The 17,854-nt window shown below is 39.2% G+C and overlaps 1 protein-coding gene across 4 annotated transcripts in view; it reads left to right on the top strand.

Annotated features, from left to right (window-relative positions):
* The window catches only part of USP22 (ubiquitin specific peptidase 22), a 111,239-nt gene that overhangs the window by 58,353 nt on the left and 35,032 nt on the right, over positions 1-17,854 (top strand). For all 4 annotated transcript variants that reach the window (XM_037382452.1, XM_037382450.1, XM_037382451.1 and 1 more), the window contains one exon: positions 1,699-1,800. In XM_037382452.1, the coding sequence (XP_037238349.1) occupies positions 1,699-1,800 (102 nt within the window). The remainder of the gene's footprint in view (positions 1-1,698; positions 1,801-17,854) is intronic.

Here is a 17,854-nt window from a genome sequence, read left to right as displayed (position 1 = left end):
AAGGGTTGCTGAAGACAACATCTAATATGAAACTTGTTGCAAGCCAATGTTCTGTCATATGTGAACTGTCCATATGTGCGTCTCTGAAGTTGCTTCATTCGTTTGCCTATGCATACTGTATAGTGTATTCAAAGCATTGCAGCTGTTTTATCTCATCAATCTGTTACACAGTAATTAGTTTCCTTTTCTGTTTTCCTGGGTGTGTAGCTTGATGCTGAACCTTGGATAAAGGAAAGGGACTATATGATTCTGGTATTCTTTCTTACACTTGCATAAATCTGTTGTTGGGTCAAAGTGAGAGATGGGTGCATCCGTGTAAATAAGGATTTTCTAGTCCTCAAGAATCTGAAGATGAGACCTTTTATTACTAGAACCTTGGAGGGTCAGTAGTAACTATGAATTGAACATTTTTGGGTGGGTAGCTTCTGACAAGCATAGCAATTTCTGAAAATGAAGATCAAAGAGCTATTAAAATTTAATGTATATTATGCAGAATGTGTAAGCCTCTAGCTGTATTTTCTACTCTCCTTCTTTTCATATGTATGATTTATAATTTATTTTCTGTAGCACAGCACTGTTTCTGCTCCATGCGTTCCGTGAAAAATAACTCTTAATTGACTTTAATCCTCAGTTTTAGAATAGATTGCTTGTCATCTTGTTATTCTTTATTTTTAATGCCAAGATGCTTTTGTGACTCACTGTAATTGACCTTGCATAGTAATTTCTCTGTGCTACATAGAATGCTGCAGCAGTACTTTGCTGGTCAGCACATGGGTCTCCACTGCTGTGTTTTTCTTGTATCAGGTTTACGCTGAACGCAACTCCGTGCTTACTTCAGACCTATTCTCTGTACTGCTTACCTGACTTATTTCTACTGCGCTTTCCTTTGAACAGAAGTGTATTGGAAATACAGTGTTGATGTTTAAAGAGAGTAATGGCAGATTTTAGCTGCAGCTCATGAGAAAGGGTAGTTAAGTATCTGGAGAGTTGGCCGGTTGGTTGGTGCGGGGAGGGTTGTGTTTAAACCTACTACTAATTGCATTTTTAGGTAATGTTAGATACTGGCAGTAAAGTGAATTTGAAGTATTAGAACTTGCTACTGCCCAATCCTACATCAGTGGGTATAAGGAGAGGTCATGCTCTGTAATGGTATATCCTAAGACACATAGTAACTGTTTAGTATTTTGAATTACTGTATTCTGCTGTTTACCTGTAAAGACCAAGCATGTATCTGTCCATTATGTTGGGTCAGTTTTGGTTTATTTCATAACTTGTCGAAGTTTGGTAATGACGTTTCTTGGTTATCCTGTATCTTCTTCTAAAATCATATGGTGGTTCTGTCATTTGACCTCCTCTGAGCACAAAGAAATGCAGTTTTGAGTAATAGTGGATTTATTCCTGTGCTGGAATTTCTTTTAACTGAAAGGAGGAGTATAATCCAGTAATGGAAAAATCTATTGGGGCTTGGTATTTTTTGTAATTAGTGCTTTTCTTCCTTTAGTTCTTACTTGTTGGAAGATGGGTTGATTTCTTTCTGAACAATATTTTTTTTGGGAGAGGCAGAAGGAAATCAGTCTCTTGTAGTTGTACATAGATTGAATCTAACCTAATGGACAGCATGTTGAAAATATTTATTTGGACAGAGTTTTTAATCCTTTTACTAAACAACTTCCTGAAACTTTCTTTTCGTCTGCTTAGGCATTGGAGAGAAGTATTCAACATGGGAGCCAACCAAACGAGAGTTAGAGTTGCTACGACACAACCCCAAGCGGAGAAAAATAACCACAAACTGCACCATAGGTAAGTTCTAGAAATCCTTCCGAAGTTGATTCTCAGCCACTTGTATGTTCAAAATTATGTTGTTTTTCCATAAGTATTTTTACGCTGAGGTAATTGTAGTGGATTGCCTTAACCATTAGGAAAACAAAATAAGTTTATTTTACACTGCCTTTTTCTCACTGTAGAAGGGTATCTGCTCTGTTGGTTCAGGTACTGATGAAGATTTATTTGTGTAACAGCTACAAAACATTTTTTTTTTTTGGTTTTTTTTTACAATATGCCTTGAAAGACTTTTAACAGAAATTGATCATGTTGGCTCTACTCAAGTTGTCATGAGAGATCCCATGCAGGTGTATGCATGTATCCTGTAGTTGGGATGTATCCCTAACTGTAGCAGTCTGTTGGTAAATCTGTTCTTAGCTGACAGAATGAGTACATTGATGTTTTTCTGCTTCATATTCTAAAGTCTAGATGGGGTCTGTTCAATTTCATATTGACTCTGAAAAGATGTAATACGTTCACCAGCGTGTATCAAATAGCAGTTTTGAAATGCATATCAAATGTTTAATGTTTAGAGTTCAGTAGTCTGGAGCAAAGAACTCTCTGAAATGCAGGCATATCTACTGATGGCTGGAGAGTATTTGCATAAGGGTAATGGAAATGAACATCATTTTCCAATTTTTTTTCTGCTGTCTTTAGGTTGGGGGAGTAGGGAGTTAAAACTAGCTTCCTGACACGCTCTGATCAAGATTATTGGGCATTTTCCTATACTGTTAAATGCACACTAATGTTTTAATGGTGACAGTATAAGGTTGAAGATATAGCTATAGACACTGGAAGCAGGAAACTGTTTAAAAAGTTTTTTCCTATTTTTAAGCTACTTGCTGTTTTATGAGAATGCGTCATGCTTTCAGCACATTCACTCTTGTCAAAAGACACTGAACATCGTTGCTAAAAAATTGTAATGTTTCTAATACATTAAGTCATATTTAATCCAAAATCTGTGTATATTTATTTGGAAAAATGGACTGAGAAGCACAGAGTAAGTTGTAGTAAGTTGAAATGTGTATAGAATGGTAATTCTAAAGAAGGGGCCTATGCATTTGCAATAGTGGAACAGGAAAGACAGTTGGAAAAACATCTGGTCTTTAGAAACTTCAGGCAGCCTAGGAAAAAATAACTAGGCAAAGATTGCTTGCATCATGTTCACACCGGGATTTTGTGTTGTATGAAACTGCAGTGTGTTTTGTAAAGGCTGTTAGAAATGACTTAATGTAACTGCGCAGGGCAAAACAGAAGTTTGATAGGTCACATTCACCTTCAAAATTCTTTCTGAAGAATGGAAGCACATTTCTCTGTTTCCCTTTCCAATTTGAAGGAATGCTATGCCTACTCTTAAAGGATTTAAAATTTTTCAGTCCGTTTAAAAAGGACATGTCTGGTTGCGTGAAATCTCATACAACGCTGCACGGGTGGGGGAGCACTGGTGGAACACAGGGGACAAGGGAATGACTGATCTCTTTACTTCTGCAGGCATGCTTTTAAGAATTTCTCCTACTGAGCCCTGGAGCTGTCTATGTGCTGAGATTTAGAAAGAGAAAAAAATCAAAGCACCCATGAGACATAATGCAGTTTTGGGCTACAGTTAAAAGCAAAAGACTAGCTTGCTTTCACAAAAATACATTGGGGGTTTTAGCTGAAGGAAGAAAAGACCTGCCATTGTCCTTGAGCCTTTTCTCTCTATCTAACCTGCTGCTAAATATATATCTGTTTCAGAGTCTTTTCCCCTTCACTTTCCTCACGTTGACTTGTCTGTTTGCAGTTTCAGATCAGTGAAGAGCCTATATGTAGGCTGAAACGCTGCAATTATCTGGACATTTCCATTTCTCTCTTTTTCTAATACTCAATTCTTTTGACTTCAATTTTTTATCAATCCCATAGCAGATATTAGTGAATCCAGTTTATCTTTTGAGGTAGGTAAATGGCTCGGAGAATAGGCGTAATGTCCAGTTTTATTGGTTCTGAAAATGAAGATGATGTTGGTAACCATCTATAATAAGCATTGCACATCTGTTGATGAGCTCTGTTTAGAAAAGAGTCTGTTAAAGCATACCCAGCTGCCTTTTACGTATAAAATGCGCTCTGCAAAGCTGTTTTAAGAGGAAGGCCAGGGGGGTTTGTGGCTCTCTGGCCTGCCTCCAGAGATACACGGCTGTTGGTTGGAGGTGGCATGTTTAACTGCTCTGCGATGACCTTCTGAAGTGGTTATTGTGCCGATGCCTGTTTCAGCGTTTGTGTAAGACAAGTGCATTAGTATTACAACTGAACTCGGTGGGACAATGCATACTCTGAAGCCTGGACAGGCACGGCCTTGAAAGGGTATACTTGTATGTGAAAGGCTTGCATATGATTTTGAGCCCTAATAACAAAATACGTTAAACCTGATGTTATTTATATGTAGAACACACTTAGGTGGTAAAATATGTTTTGTTGTAGTTTCCCATTACATCTATACTATTTACATGACACTCGTTTATGTGAATGTTTTACTCTATGGCAGAACCTTCTTTGTACATAAAGTGTGGGTTTTTTTATTCCAGATTTGTAGCAATCTCATGATGCTTCTCAAAAAGCTGGATGTGTCTGCTACTTTTTGAGCTGTTGAACTTTTATACAGCTGCAGAATCTTTTGTCTTTCATTGGCACTATAAATTAAATCTGAAGAGTACTCAGTCATGAAATGAATATGTTATAATGGAGGATTGAACTGGTAGTTCATTAGAGGAGATACTGTGCAAAACTCCTAGCTTTTGATTTAGCAAAATGAAATGATGTTTCCACTTGAGTGACAATTTGAAAGCAATTGAAGAAGGAACTTCTTGTTCATATCCTCAAAAAACTCAAACCAAAACAAAAATCCCCAAACCCAGAAACTCTATAAAAATGCATAAATTTTGCTTGGTTCTCTTTTTAAAAGGATGTGTGTTTTCATCTCATGGATATTTTTCCTGCTAGTAAGAAGATAGTAGGTAACTTTGCTTGAACTGCTGTTTTGCCATTGAGCAAATTGCTCTTCAAATGAAAACTTACGTCAGGCGTGCTACAGGCTATAGAAACTGTGCTGATTCCTGCCTTTTGGGATATTATAAACAAAGGGCTGTTCCCATGTTGCCCATAAACATCTCCAAAGTGACTTGGAACACAGTTAACCAAGTGGAAACGCTGAGCTATCTGCATGCAAGAAGCCATGGTGACAGATCCTTGCATAGTGTAGATTTTCTGGGGGGCATTTCATATTCTGGTGTCCTGGCAGACTTGAAATGTTGATGGAATTTCTGTATTTCAAGACATTCAAGAAGAGCGTACAGTCTACTCAAACCATAAACATACGTTCTTTGGTATCAGCTCAAGGCATTCTCAGACCTTGTTGTGCCCCAGGTGCTACAGCATGCTGCCTTTGTCATTGTGCTGGCGCAGTGGGGTTCAGGTGAACTAGGTCAGGCTGAAGGGATGGCATATTGTGGGGGAATGCAGGAGGTGAGTGGAGAGTAGAAATTCCATGAGTTACTGTGTGTTGCTCTCAGCAGCAGTACTGAATCATAGCCTAGACTACTCAATTCATAAAAACGTTTCTATTCATAGAAATGCTCATCTTGATTTTGGGTTGAAGCTGGTGGTTCACACATCCTATAAACACCAGAACTTTTATATGGAAAATTAGGTAAGACTTAACAATTATTAGATTCTAGCAGTGTGAAAGGAAAATCTTATTTTTCCAGTCTCCTCTTGTCTATGAAGGGGCTGCCCATGGCAAGTGAGGGTAGTGACCAAGCTCCAAGTTCACAAGCAGATCTTTTTATTACAGGACTGGACTAGAAGTGAAAGTGATACAGTATCTTTTGGGAACTATTTTCCAAAGCTTGTCTTGCTCTGTTATCATTAATAGCCCCAGCAGATCAGTTCTGCTGAGTACATGAAGTATTAGTGTGGGATCAGCTGGTCTCTGATTAGCATATGAAGTGACTTTGTGGCTAAAGATTGGTGTATTAACAATAGGAAGAATTAGACTCCCAAGGCACATGGGTAATTAGCAGGAGCCACCTGGGATTCCCATTTGCAGTGTTGCAAAAAGGCAGAGGGGATAGCCTTTATAGGAGGCTGAGCAAATCCCTTTCAGAAAGAATGATATGAGGTGTGGGGGAGGTGGCAAAAACAATAGCTACATGGGAGTAGCAGGTGGTTTTTGCAGCTGTGCAATGCTAAGCAGTGCGATGTGACAAAGAGCAGCATGAGTGGAATAAATATTGCAGCAGAGCCTCCCCTGTAAAGGTAGCAAGGGAAGAGGAACAGTGGCCTGGAAAATATTTCTTGTTCTCTGGATGAGCTCGCAGGAGCATTCCACTTCTGTAGGAGCAGTGCTGACTTGAAGGTGTTGAGGGCTACATTAATATTTGCAGGTTATTTGTGTGGGCACCAGCTTTCTGGCGTACTGCTTCTGGTTGAACGCTACTCCAGGTAGCTCAGATGGTAAAGCAGAATGAAAAATATGGTTTAGTACAGCACCAAATTTTTAGCTGTAACTTAAATTTCAAAGTTCCTGATTTGTAAGCAGTAATACTTCTGTATTTGAAATCATGACCACACAAAATGCACCTTGAATAGAAGTCTCTTTGATTCTTAAATTTTTTTCAGACTGCTGTGTGATGAAGGAAAGGAAAACCACCTTTGAGACTGCTCAGGTGACTTGTTTCCTCTGTGACAAATTTTTTCACCTAACTTCATAGAAATTAACTGTTTCATAAAAGGTTAGATTAGTAAAATAAAAACCCGCTACCCTTCTATCAGGAAGATCCCATGTTCCTGTTTTACCTTGTCGTGAGCTCTGACCATTGCACTGAATTGTATTTTTTTCCTGGGTCTAAAATTGATAAACCTGATAATAAAAATAAATTAAAAAACCCTCCTCTTGAAGCTTCCAGGGAATCTTAAGCAAAATGAGGTGTGAATCTTTTAAGAGTTCTAAAACATAACCTGTGATTTACTTGCTGAGGTTTGTAAAGATTTGCTTTTGGAAAGTCTTACTAGACTTTTGAAGTTTACCTCTTCCGCAGTATAAAACATAAAGCTTTTCTCTGCAAAAGACTTTTCAAAAAGAAATTCAAGATTTGATATAGTACTTCTTCAGAATGCTTATTCCATCCCAGATGAGGAATGAGGGGAAGGGGGGTTTCTGCTCTTACTATCTCAATATTTGTTTGAATTTTAGGCCCTCTGTCAGAAAGGAATGATGACTTCCAGTATATGAGTTGTCCTGTTTGCTTTCATTTCATGTCACGGTTTTGTAGGGGCTTACTCTTTACTGAACATTAAGAGAACCAAACTCTAAAAAGCATTTGTGATGAAAGCAAGAAGACGTTATTATCTTTCCCTCTCCCCTCCTTCCATGTTGGTGCTGTGCTTTAAGCAAAAGAACTAGCAGTATAATTTTCTCTTAATACCTGCTAAGGGTGAAGACATGCTACAGCTGAGGTAGACAGCTTTCCTCTGTCAGGGACGATCCTTTTTTTCCCTTCACCCTTGTGTATGCTTCCCCTTTATTCCAACCACATGGTCCCACCCTCTCCTGGGCATTCACTCTGGTGCTGCAAGCTGGTGGCAGAGTCTGTTCAGTTCATTAACCTGGCAGAAAACATTGTACTGCTTGGTGGTGGAGGTTTTGCAAGAGCAACGTTCTTTTGTGTGCACTCAACAGCCTGACAAAGGTTCTGACACGCACAAAGCTGCCGTGAGGAGGGGATGGCACGGGAATGGGATGTGTGGCTGGGAGCAAGGGGCAACCTCCTGTTGCTGACAGCAAGTCACACACCATCTGAGCTGTAGTTCCATTTGGCTATAGCAAAGCCAGCAAAGATGAACTAGTCTTGGGCTGTCACCTTAGTAAGGCTTGAAATTAGGGTAAAGCTAGGAAGTTGGTTTTAAACAGAAAACAAACTTTTCAGGCTTTTTAGGATCCTGTGTGAAGAAGAAATTCTTTGAGAAGTTAGCATCAGGGATCATGTAGCCTATATTGCTGCATATTTAGTTTAATATTTTTACAGTAAATATTACATAATTACGTGAATTTTTTTTTCCAAGATTCTAAAATCAGTTATATTGTATTTATCAATTTACTTTTTTAAAAACAATCAGTAGCATGGCTGAAATCTAAATTACCTTTTTGGCTTATGCCCATTAACGGTTCCTGCAGTAGTGTATATGGATAACCTCAAAGTTTATGGCTCTTCCTTTTGCAGCCTTTATAGACACTCCTCCCCAAGAGAAAAAAAAGCTCTTTCCAAGTACCTAATGTTTGCTTATCTTTTTGCTTGATGATTGAAAAATAGTTGAAACTTGCAGGGCATGTTTTTCAGCTCGTCAAGATTAATGAAAGGAGGATACTGATTCCCTTTACAAAGAACTCTTTTTCCCCCAAGGGTTTAGTCCTGCTTTTAAGTTAAAATGCTCTAACAAGTTGAAGTCTAAACCAGTTAACATCTTTTCTCCAGGGAGTGTCAGGCAATAGTAGTGGGATAGCTGGGAAAATAAAATTATGTATTCAATGAAATCATGGTTAGTGTTAGCCCTTGTTGGCCCTCCCAGTATTTTTCAGTTGATCTTCTTGGAGTGTGTATGGATTGTTGAAGAAACCACCAGACCTAACTTTTGTATATCAGGAATATTCTTAGCAGCTCCTAGAAATGATACTTTGAGATTGTTCTTTCGGCAGTATCTGTGTATAGAATAAATCCCATGCCTTTGCTTTGTTTCCAGTAAAAATTAACAAAATGTGAAACACAATTTTGTGGAGAAGTTACCTTGAAGCTTGAGCTTGATGGTAGGTTGGCTTTGGAAACAGCTTTTGCAGTGATGTGCTAAACATGTTTTGGAGGAGATTCTTTGGTTCAGGGGTCTGCTTGAAGGTTTTAATTTGCATGGCTTTATGTGGGAGCAGTGTAGTTTAAAACAGAACAGCAAGCTGAGTAGAACCTTTGGGTGTACTTGCTGTCTGAGGAGTAGTGGGTTTTCATACATAGAACATAAAAAAAGTTTGTGAAATGGTTTGACTTTTTTTTTGCTTCCCTGTAAAGTTTGTTTTGCATGTTTTATTAGCAGGGAAATAAGAGCAGAGAGACACCAATGTACCGGCATGTGTGTAGCTGCAATAATAAAAAATATTGCAGACGAAGAAATGTTGACATAAGCATCAAAGTATCTAAAGCTAGAATTCTAATCTCCAGGGATATTTACCGCAAATACAACCCCTGCAGACTGTACGAAGTTAAAACTACTTGTATGTGAAATAAGCAGATTGCAGTCAGGGTTGAATTTTTCTGTTATCCTGTCTAGGAAAATTGCCAATGATATTACTTGCATAGAAAATACTTTAATTTTTTAACTCTAGGTGGCTCTTGGGGATTTGAGACAAAGGAAGATACACTGTGTGTGTTCACAATGTGAAATTCCTTAGAAGACAGGGTTCTTAATCCAGGACTTGGATAGTGTTCCAGACTTCTAACTCAAACCTGATATTCCTCCTCTGGGCTTGTTTTTTTTTGAAGGGGATCCATGTTTGTTCCTGATCAATACACATAATTTTTAGTTTACAGACAGTGTTTCAATTTGACTTTCTAAAATTGTGTTCTGCACTTCTTCAGGTGAAATTTTATCATTTGGATCCAGCTAGGTAGCAGCACAAAGAAGTGCCTTTTTCCCCCCCCTCCTAGATGCTGATTCAATTTTCAAGTGTACAGTATTTGCTGACTCAAGTATTTGTCTTACCATTAGAGAGAGAGAAGTAGTTAATTTTTTTCCTGTGCTTTCTTCCCCAAGTAATTTTATAACTTCAATATGCAGTCAAAACAGTAGGCTTTTAACATGAAAAATGCAGTAAATGTTAGTCACTTGTCATTATCTGCTTGAACAGGTTTTTATGGGAATGGGAGTTTTCTTATCAAGAAAAACCCAACAGCAATATATAGCCAGCATTTGATTCTGGCCCTCTGAGCAAGATACCTTTATTTAGATGAAGTACTTTTTGTTTGTTTAAAATTAAAACAAATTTATCAGGGCATTTCTTTAGTGTTTTTTAAGTTTTACCAGCTTAAAAAAAATCATCAGAACAGTGGATGCTTACAGAAAACTAGACGTACTAAGAGTGCTTGGCTTTCTGTGTCTGTCAGAACAAGCAGCAGACCTCACCCTTCTGCAACAGCAACCCCTGAGGTTAGCAGGTATGTCCCCTGTTTTCTTGGCCACAGGATGCCAAGCTGCAGGCTATAGCTTTATTTTTTTTTTGGCAGTATCATGCGGTGATTCTCTAAAAACCAAAGCCTTTCTTGAAATGGAGGGTATATTTTCACTGACAGTGATGCAGTCAATGCAAAGTTACTTTCATAATCTCTAAATCAAGACCAGATAAAGAAGTTCAGAATTAGCTCGTGTAGCTACGCTGGTAACAGCCTCAACATGTGCCTATCATCTTGTCATGGGCAGAGATGCACCCTTAGCATGAGAAGGTTTTTCTTCTTACTCTTAAAAAAAAAAAAAAAACAAAAAACCAAAAACAAAAACAAAACCAAAAAAAAACCCAAAAACCCCAAAGAAACAAACTTTGGTTTACCTCTGTATTTTAACCTGATCAACTCTGTGTCATTACAGAGAGCATGACATTTTCAACAAGGCCAGTAATCTCCATCTCAGTTTTGTTCTTTTGTGGATTGCTTTTGGATTATATTTACTGTGACCTTCCATTCTGCTCTTTCGTGTCTGCATCTAGAGTTGGGCTTTGTGTGGACAGAAGGTAGATACAGTATATACTGAAACTAGGAATATGCATAAACAGCATGTGGCATGGTTTGTGTGTTGTGGATTGTTGGAACAGCTCTGTGCCAATTCATCAACAATAATTTGTGCATATTAATACATTTGGATGCATTTAATTTCATTGGCAGTTAGCCTACTCCTCAAGTTATTAATTTCTGAAATCTGTTTTGAGGAAGGGTAAAAACTTGTAGGCAGCATATGGTGTGATATTGGGGGGAAAGGACGTCTGCGGGTGTGAATTTTATTTTGTCAGTTTAGTGGGAGTACCTCTTGTTCTTTAAAAATGCCATCTGCACAGGATTCTCACTGCAAGTCTTATGCTTCTGTGCAGATCATGCAAGATCTCACTGAGCTTTTCAGTTTGGCTGCTTTTGGGGGAGGGCAAAGAGAATATTTTGTGTCACCTTTTGAAGTATTTTATTTTGTAGAAAGGCTTTTTTTCTTTGCCATCAAGTTGCCATATAAAACCACCTGGAAGGGTCTACAACTTACCTAGCTTTTAAAAGGTAGTGGTCATAATGCTCCATACTGATCATTCAGTTGTTTTGACAAACACGGTTCCTGTTCTTTGCCTACTGCTGTTCTTTTTTGATGTTGGATGTCTTCTGTCTGTTCTCCCCAACCATCCTGCAGTTACCAGATTAATCATTATATTCCTGCTCTGCTTCATAGGACTTTAATGGCTTGAACTTTGCTCTGTAGGCTGTGAGAGACAGGGCAGCTCCTGTTTTGGTTATGTGGCTGCTTTAGGAGCAACTCCACACCTTCATTGAACTTCTTTAATTCCGCTCTGTGTATCTGAGGGTACAACGAGCACCACAGCTGTAAGAGGTCTGGCTTCATTGTTAAATGAAGGCATTTTGTGCAGTGCATGTACCTGTATGTGTCATTTCATGTCATGTTTTCTGCTGTGCAGGAATAGGCACCTTTTTGTTTCTCTTGCTCTTGATGTGATAATGTGCTTGAAGTCCTTCGTGTCTCATCTTTCTTTTCCATCTTCATGTGTTTCAGGGATCAGATAATCAAATCTATTACTAAGTATCAAATCATTATATGATTATTTCTGGTTTCGTATATGAAAGGTGTTTTCTTCTATTGCGTGTTCTGAAAATTGGAGATCCAGATTGTATGTGTGTGTTCTCCCGTTTGTTTGCTCACTGCTAGATCATGACAGAGATTGGATCAGGTTGAAGCGTAACAGACAAAATCAGTGGGTCTTGGTATGCCAATATAGGAATTCGGAGAAGTTTGGTACAAGTTCTGCTGCAGAACTTAAATGTCTTTTTTGGTCTTACTCTTCAGCTGAGAGAATCAAATAGAAATGTTTGCCATGGATGATTACATGTTGTATAGCTTTGTTTTTGAGAACAGGGTGCGTTGGTTTCTTCTGAGACACCTGAGAGAGAAAAACAATTTTGTGATGCAAATGGTCAGTAAAAATGTTGAAGGTAAGAAATTACAGATATAAACCCAATGTTTTCCGTACTCTTGAAGGAAAAATAAAGGGGGGAGCCTTTATTTGCAGGGTGCTGACGTGTCCTTTTCCTGCTAGGTAACGTACCAAAGGGTTCAAAAACTCATCTTGCATACTGCAGAGATCATTGACTTTAGCTCCCCTTTCCCCTCCCACCCCACATTTATTTTAAACTTAAACTTGCTACAGGAAACAATAAATTCATATAGATGTCTATTCCATATATAAATATTTTAAAATCAGTTTTAGGTGTGGATTTAACTATGTCACCTTAGTTTATGAAAAGGCCTTTCCCTGGCAGTATTTTTCTTTTTTATTTTTTCTTTGTAAACTCACATTATTCTTTACACTTACAATACAAGCCACAGCTACAGGAAGAACAATTCAATTTCACATCCTGGCCAGGAGAAATTGCACCTGAATTTTTTGGTTTTTATTTTTTCAATCCTACTTAGATGAAAACCCAACCCTCGTGGACTCATCACATGAAACTTTGTGTATCAGGGTTGTTGTCATGCTCTGCAGCTACAAGACAGCAAAATATTTACTCTGAAGGGAAGTATTTTTGCTTGTGTTCTGATCTGTTCCTTTTTTCTATATTTGTGATAAATTTGGGGATGCATTGACTAGATTTGGCCCACAGAAGGCTTCTGTCTGGCTGTCATCTTTTCCTTCTTGTGGGGAAGCATATGGGGGGAAAAATGGCTCATGCCATACCCGCTCGTGTGCACAGGGATTTCTAGTGGAGAAAACCAGTGATACCACAGTATCTTGAACAAGTTGTCTCCTCCCTCATTTCAGGAGTTTTTGTAAAGGTATTGCTATTTGAAATATTAAAAAAAAATTATTGCAATGCAGAAGCTCTAATACTGCAAGTAGGGGAGCTTATCTGTAGATTTCATAGTGTATGTGTATCTTCTGTATTAATGTTGTTGCATTTCTTAAACTCTGCATTGATTTATTTACTGAGATGACACTGAAACACTTCAGAATAAAAGTACATCAGGGGATACTGCAGGATCTCATCACTGAAGAGTTGTAACAACAACTCAGGGAAACATTTGTCAGGACTAATACAGGTAGTGTTAATTCTGCTTTGAGGTAGAGAAATAGACCCAGGTGACTTCCTAAGGTCTTCTGTAGCTATGTTTCCTGAGATTTTAGTGGAAGATTCAATGCATTTTTCAGTGGTTTGGTTAAAAACACTCTGTTCTGTTTTGTTTTGGAAGCATGTTTCTTAATTTAAATCCACAGGGAAGAAATATTTGTAGTCCCTTGTCTCGCTTGAAACAGCTTCTCTGTTTACACGGGCTGTACAAAAAATTAAACTTAAGAGGTTTGTTTGTTTGTATTGCCAGATATTTTAGGAGTGCTGACTCATTTTACCATGCCAAGGGTGTGTACATATGAGCCAATTACCATCAGATCAGAAGAATGAGAACTTAAAGGACATCAAGTGCTCTTGCCTCGTCTGTGCTTGGTCTTAACCCAAGAGTACAGTTACTGAAAAGTAAATGACAGGCTGTAACCTCACAGCCTGGCTTGCCATGCCATGCTGCTGAGAGAGATCGCCTGCCTTATTCAAAGTGCTTTTAGCCCAGAGAAAAAGAAATAAAAATAAGTGTAACTGGTTGATATTCTTCTGGAGAATCAGGGGCACACAGTGCTTGCACACCACTGAACTTACAAAAGTATCTACAGGTAAATGAAATGATAGGGAGTGTTCCCTAAGGCAAAGAACGGAAACTCCTCTAGGCTGTGAAATGTTTCATGTCTTGGCATTGTTAGTTTGCGAGTTAGTTTGCGAATTGGTTCAAAGATGTACATATTGTAAGTATAGTATAGAGAGTGCTTTCCTGTGTCTGGCAGGCTGTGAACGCTCAGGAATCATTGGCTGGCTTGGGCGTTTTGTTTCATCTGTGCAATAATAATATAAAATGCTACACTTTTGTGTTTGATCATGCTCCTGGTAACTTGTTTGATCTGCTTGCTCCAAGGATGTCACTTGCCCTTAGGTTCTTCCAACATGACATGTCTGAATAGCCTGTGTGGACAGGACAATCTGTTGCCCTGAGGAAGAATCTGTGGTAAAGCCTTCACTGGTAGTCATTGCTTAGAGATGTGCATTTTTTCTCCCAAATCTGGCAAAGTTAAGGGTGACCTTTCTTGAATCTCATCTCCTATTTATTGCTGACTATTTCTATATCATTACTAGAAAATCTTTGTTTAAATAAGCTACAAACATGTATCTCCTATGCAGAGCCTTTAGTCCAGTGTTGTTTAAATGTTATGCATTTGCTTTTAATTGAATGTACAGCGTGATACAGGGATGCTGCAGAGCTCTTCCAGAACTGATTTATAGCACTGCTGCTGCAAATTTAAATGTTTCTTGACACACACTAGCAGGTATGACACAAAGGCAGTTAACTGAAATACCGGATCCAGGCGATCTCTTTGCATTGTCCTGTGACTTTTTTGCATTACTAAAGTGAACGGGTGATGCATTGAGCCACAAATGCAAAACCTCATATGCAGAATACCTATGTAGTCTAAAAATGACATTGAGCATAGTTAGCAGCCCTGATTCTAGCAGCAGATGTTACCTGTTCTCTATCCCGTCCTGAGTGGCAGCAGGGCAGTTAATTTTGTTTTCTGGAGCCATGTGGTAGGAGTAGGGACACAGCCATTAGGGCTATTTTTGCTACACAGCCTGTGGCTTTTAGACAGCTGCCTGCACTGGAAGTCTGTTACAGCGGGGGAATGCGAGGTGTCTCTCTCAGACACCCCGACAGTTCCTGCATCCCTCCCTCGTTCTGGCACTGGCCTTTTGTCCTGACCTGCCGTGAGCTGTGTGAACCTGCTCAGGTGGGTCAGAGCCTCATCGCTGTTTGCAGGTGGTGAGCTCATCCCCTTGAGGTGAGGCTATGTTTGCTGTCAGACAAGCAAGGTGAACCGTTTCACTGTGGAGTCATGCCAGCTCGGTGCAAGGGGAGCATCCCTTTTGGCATCGGCGAGCTGCTAGATGGGCTTAGCTGTTGTCTGAAAATGCCCTCACCTTCCCTCCTCCCTGTCAAAGCCAGTTTGTGTGTTCTGTGTCACACTGTAATACCAATCTGGATGTGTGAACAGTCAGGATGAAAAAGTGAGGGGACATTACACACCTCTTCTGAGTCAGGGTCAACGTACTAGGCCATTCCGGATGGCAGATGGAGCTGCTTTTGGAACCACTCCAGCAACTGGGAGTCTCAGACTCCCTTATTGCGATGTTTTCTAACTGTGAGACAATTATTTTTAATATCTAATTAAATTTCACTTCTTGTGCGCTCAGTCTATTTTTTTTCTTATAGCTTTGGTAGGCCCCAAGAGTTAATTACAGTCCTCTTTGCAGTGGCCTGTAACGTACTTGAAAATTGTCAGCCTGGCTGTTACTCCATCAGCACTATCTTTTGTAATTAATTAACTCAACCAGTGGGTTCTTTGGTTGTTTCTCCAGTCTCAAATACTAATTTCATGCAAATTTTCGCTCATCTTCCTGACTTCCCCGCAGTTTGCCTAGAATGGGTGCTCGGTTCCGAACACCACGCAGCAGAGGTTTTCCTGCCACCTAGGCAGGATAATCACCTCGCAGACCTTCTCGTATTCCTGTGAAGTTTCAAAATGCTGTTTGCCTCAGAACTACAGCACCGTGTGAAGTCATTCAGGTTGAGTTGCTGTAGTCATTGCTACTTATTTTGTGTTTGTCCACTTAATTTTTCGTGTTTTCTACTCCACAATTGTTTTTATTGAATTTAATTGATTTCAGATAGTTTCATCCATTTAACAAGTTGCTCTTGAATTACTGTCCTGTCTTCCAATTAAGTTTGCGCTATGTTGATGTAGTTTGTCCCTTCTCTAAGTATATATTATGTGATGTCACTGAAGCTATTGAATGAAAATAGTGAATGTAATCAATTCCCCGTTAACTAAGAGGGGTTGGGACAAATTAAATGCTGGGGAAAACATTATTGGTGTCTCGATCTACACTAAGTCGATGCAAATTCAGCTTAGGCTCAGAGCAGCATGAATGTGCGCAGTGTCAGCATGGGTCTGTAAACAGTATGAACATGTTCACGTGGCGCCGTGCCCGAAGTAATGAGCCTTCCAAGGAGCGCTGGGGAATGCGGCGCAGAGGCGCTGAAGCTGGTTGCATGAAGAATGTAACCACATTTACTTGGCGTGCACTGCTTAGTCTTGCCTGTACAGAACCAGTGCTGCTGTTTTTACGTTGTGGGGTGGGTGAACTAGGTCATCCTTGTAGAGAAGCTAGAAAATACGTTCATCTCTGCTGCTGAACAGAAGCTGCAGATATCGCCGTGCATGTATCCTGACAATTTAATGTAGGTGGATTGTTACCTATTGGTAACTTTTTGTGGCTTTGGGGATGTTTTAAGGGAGAAAGAGTAAAAACAAATGACTTTTGGATGGCAATCCTAACACAGCATAAAAAAGAATACATCTGAACAATCTCCTGTGAATGCTGAGGTCACTCTAGAACTGCCCGGTTGCACGCACCTGTGCCAGGAATCACTGAAATAAAGACTTAATGTTGCCATGTGAACCTGCATGAAGTACTTGAGCGTGCATTTAAATGTTGCATTTAAGCCATAACACTTGACATGAGATTTTTCTTACAGACAGCAAAACTGGGAAATGTAAACTGACATGTTGTTTTGATTTTTTTTGAACTATTTGGTAATCTGAAAGTTGGGGAATTTACTTGCTTTTTGAAAAAACAAACACCCTTGGCCAGTAAGAGTACCTTAAAAACAAGTGGCAGAGCATCTAGTTGAGGTCACAGTTTACATTCAGTGCATGGGGTATATTTCCCAGGGTTTTTTGAGTTGCCAGTTACTCAGCTATAAAGCAAGTTGTGCCTCTTAATTCCTTAAATGGACCGACCAACCCATCTTTGCCTCTGGGTAAAGCTGTGGTAATAAACAAACAGATCAGTAACGAGGACGAATTTCACTTGCTCTGTACAGCAGTAACATGGCGAAACTGAGAACTTTTGGGGTTTGGGTGATTCATCTATCTAAATAGTTTTTCTCTGCTGGTGCTGGCGATACATACAAGGAGCAGTATTTACTATATTCTGTTTCTTTCAACATAGGGATTTTACTATGCACGGGCCATTCATAGCATATACTCCTGTGCTCCGGTGTACCATCTTTTATAGCTGGACTCCAAGATTTTCAACTGGAAACAAGCTCAAGGACACTTTCCTGTTTGTACACATAAGCAAACTTTTTTCTATTGAGCAATCTGTTATTTCGATAGTAATGGAAAAAAACACAGTGATCCAGAATCCTTTTGCCAGAAACTGGAAGGTTTTAAAGATGGGTTTTCATTTAGAATGCAAATATTTCTTTTTCCTAAGTTAAATTTCTTTTTCCTTCCAGAAAGCCTTTTCTGATGTAATTGCCTTTCTGTCTGTGCAGGGGTGGGTAAACTTGTAGTTTATGGTGCAGTGCATAATGCAGTAAATTTAAAATAGTGCTGTAATTTATTTTCTCTCTTAACAGGAGTTGTGCTTCATGGTCTTAAACTGACTGGTTCTGTTTTCAGATTCTTCCATGTTTTAAATCAGTTTTCTTATGTACTTGGATTCTTAGGTTAGAGTTTCCCAGAAGGGGTGATGGTGGTGGAGAGAGATATGCCAGCATTAGGTCAGTAAATGTAAGGAAAAAAAGTCCACCTCGT

Source organism: Falco rusticolus, chromosome 4 (genome assembly GCF_015220075.1).
Source record: "Falco rusticolus isolate bFalRus1 chromosome 4, bFalRus1.pri, whole genome shotgun sequence".
In the NCBI taxonomy this organism is placed as follows: domain Eukaryota; kingdom Metazoa; phylum Chordata; class Aves; order Falconiformes; family Falconidae; genus Falco; species Falco rusticolus.
Note: the sequence above shows the minus strand (reverse complement) of the source record. Positions and strands in the feature narration are given on the sequence as shown.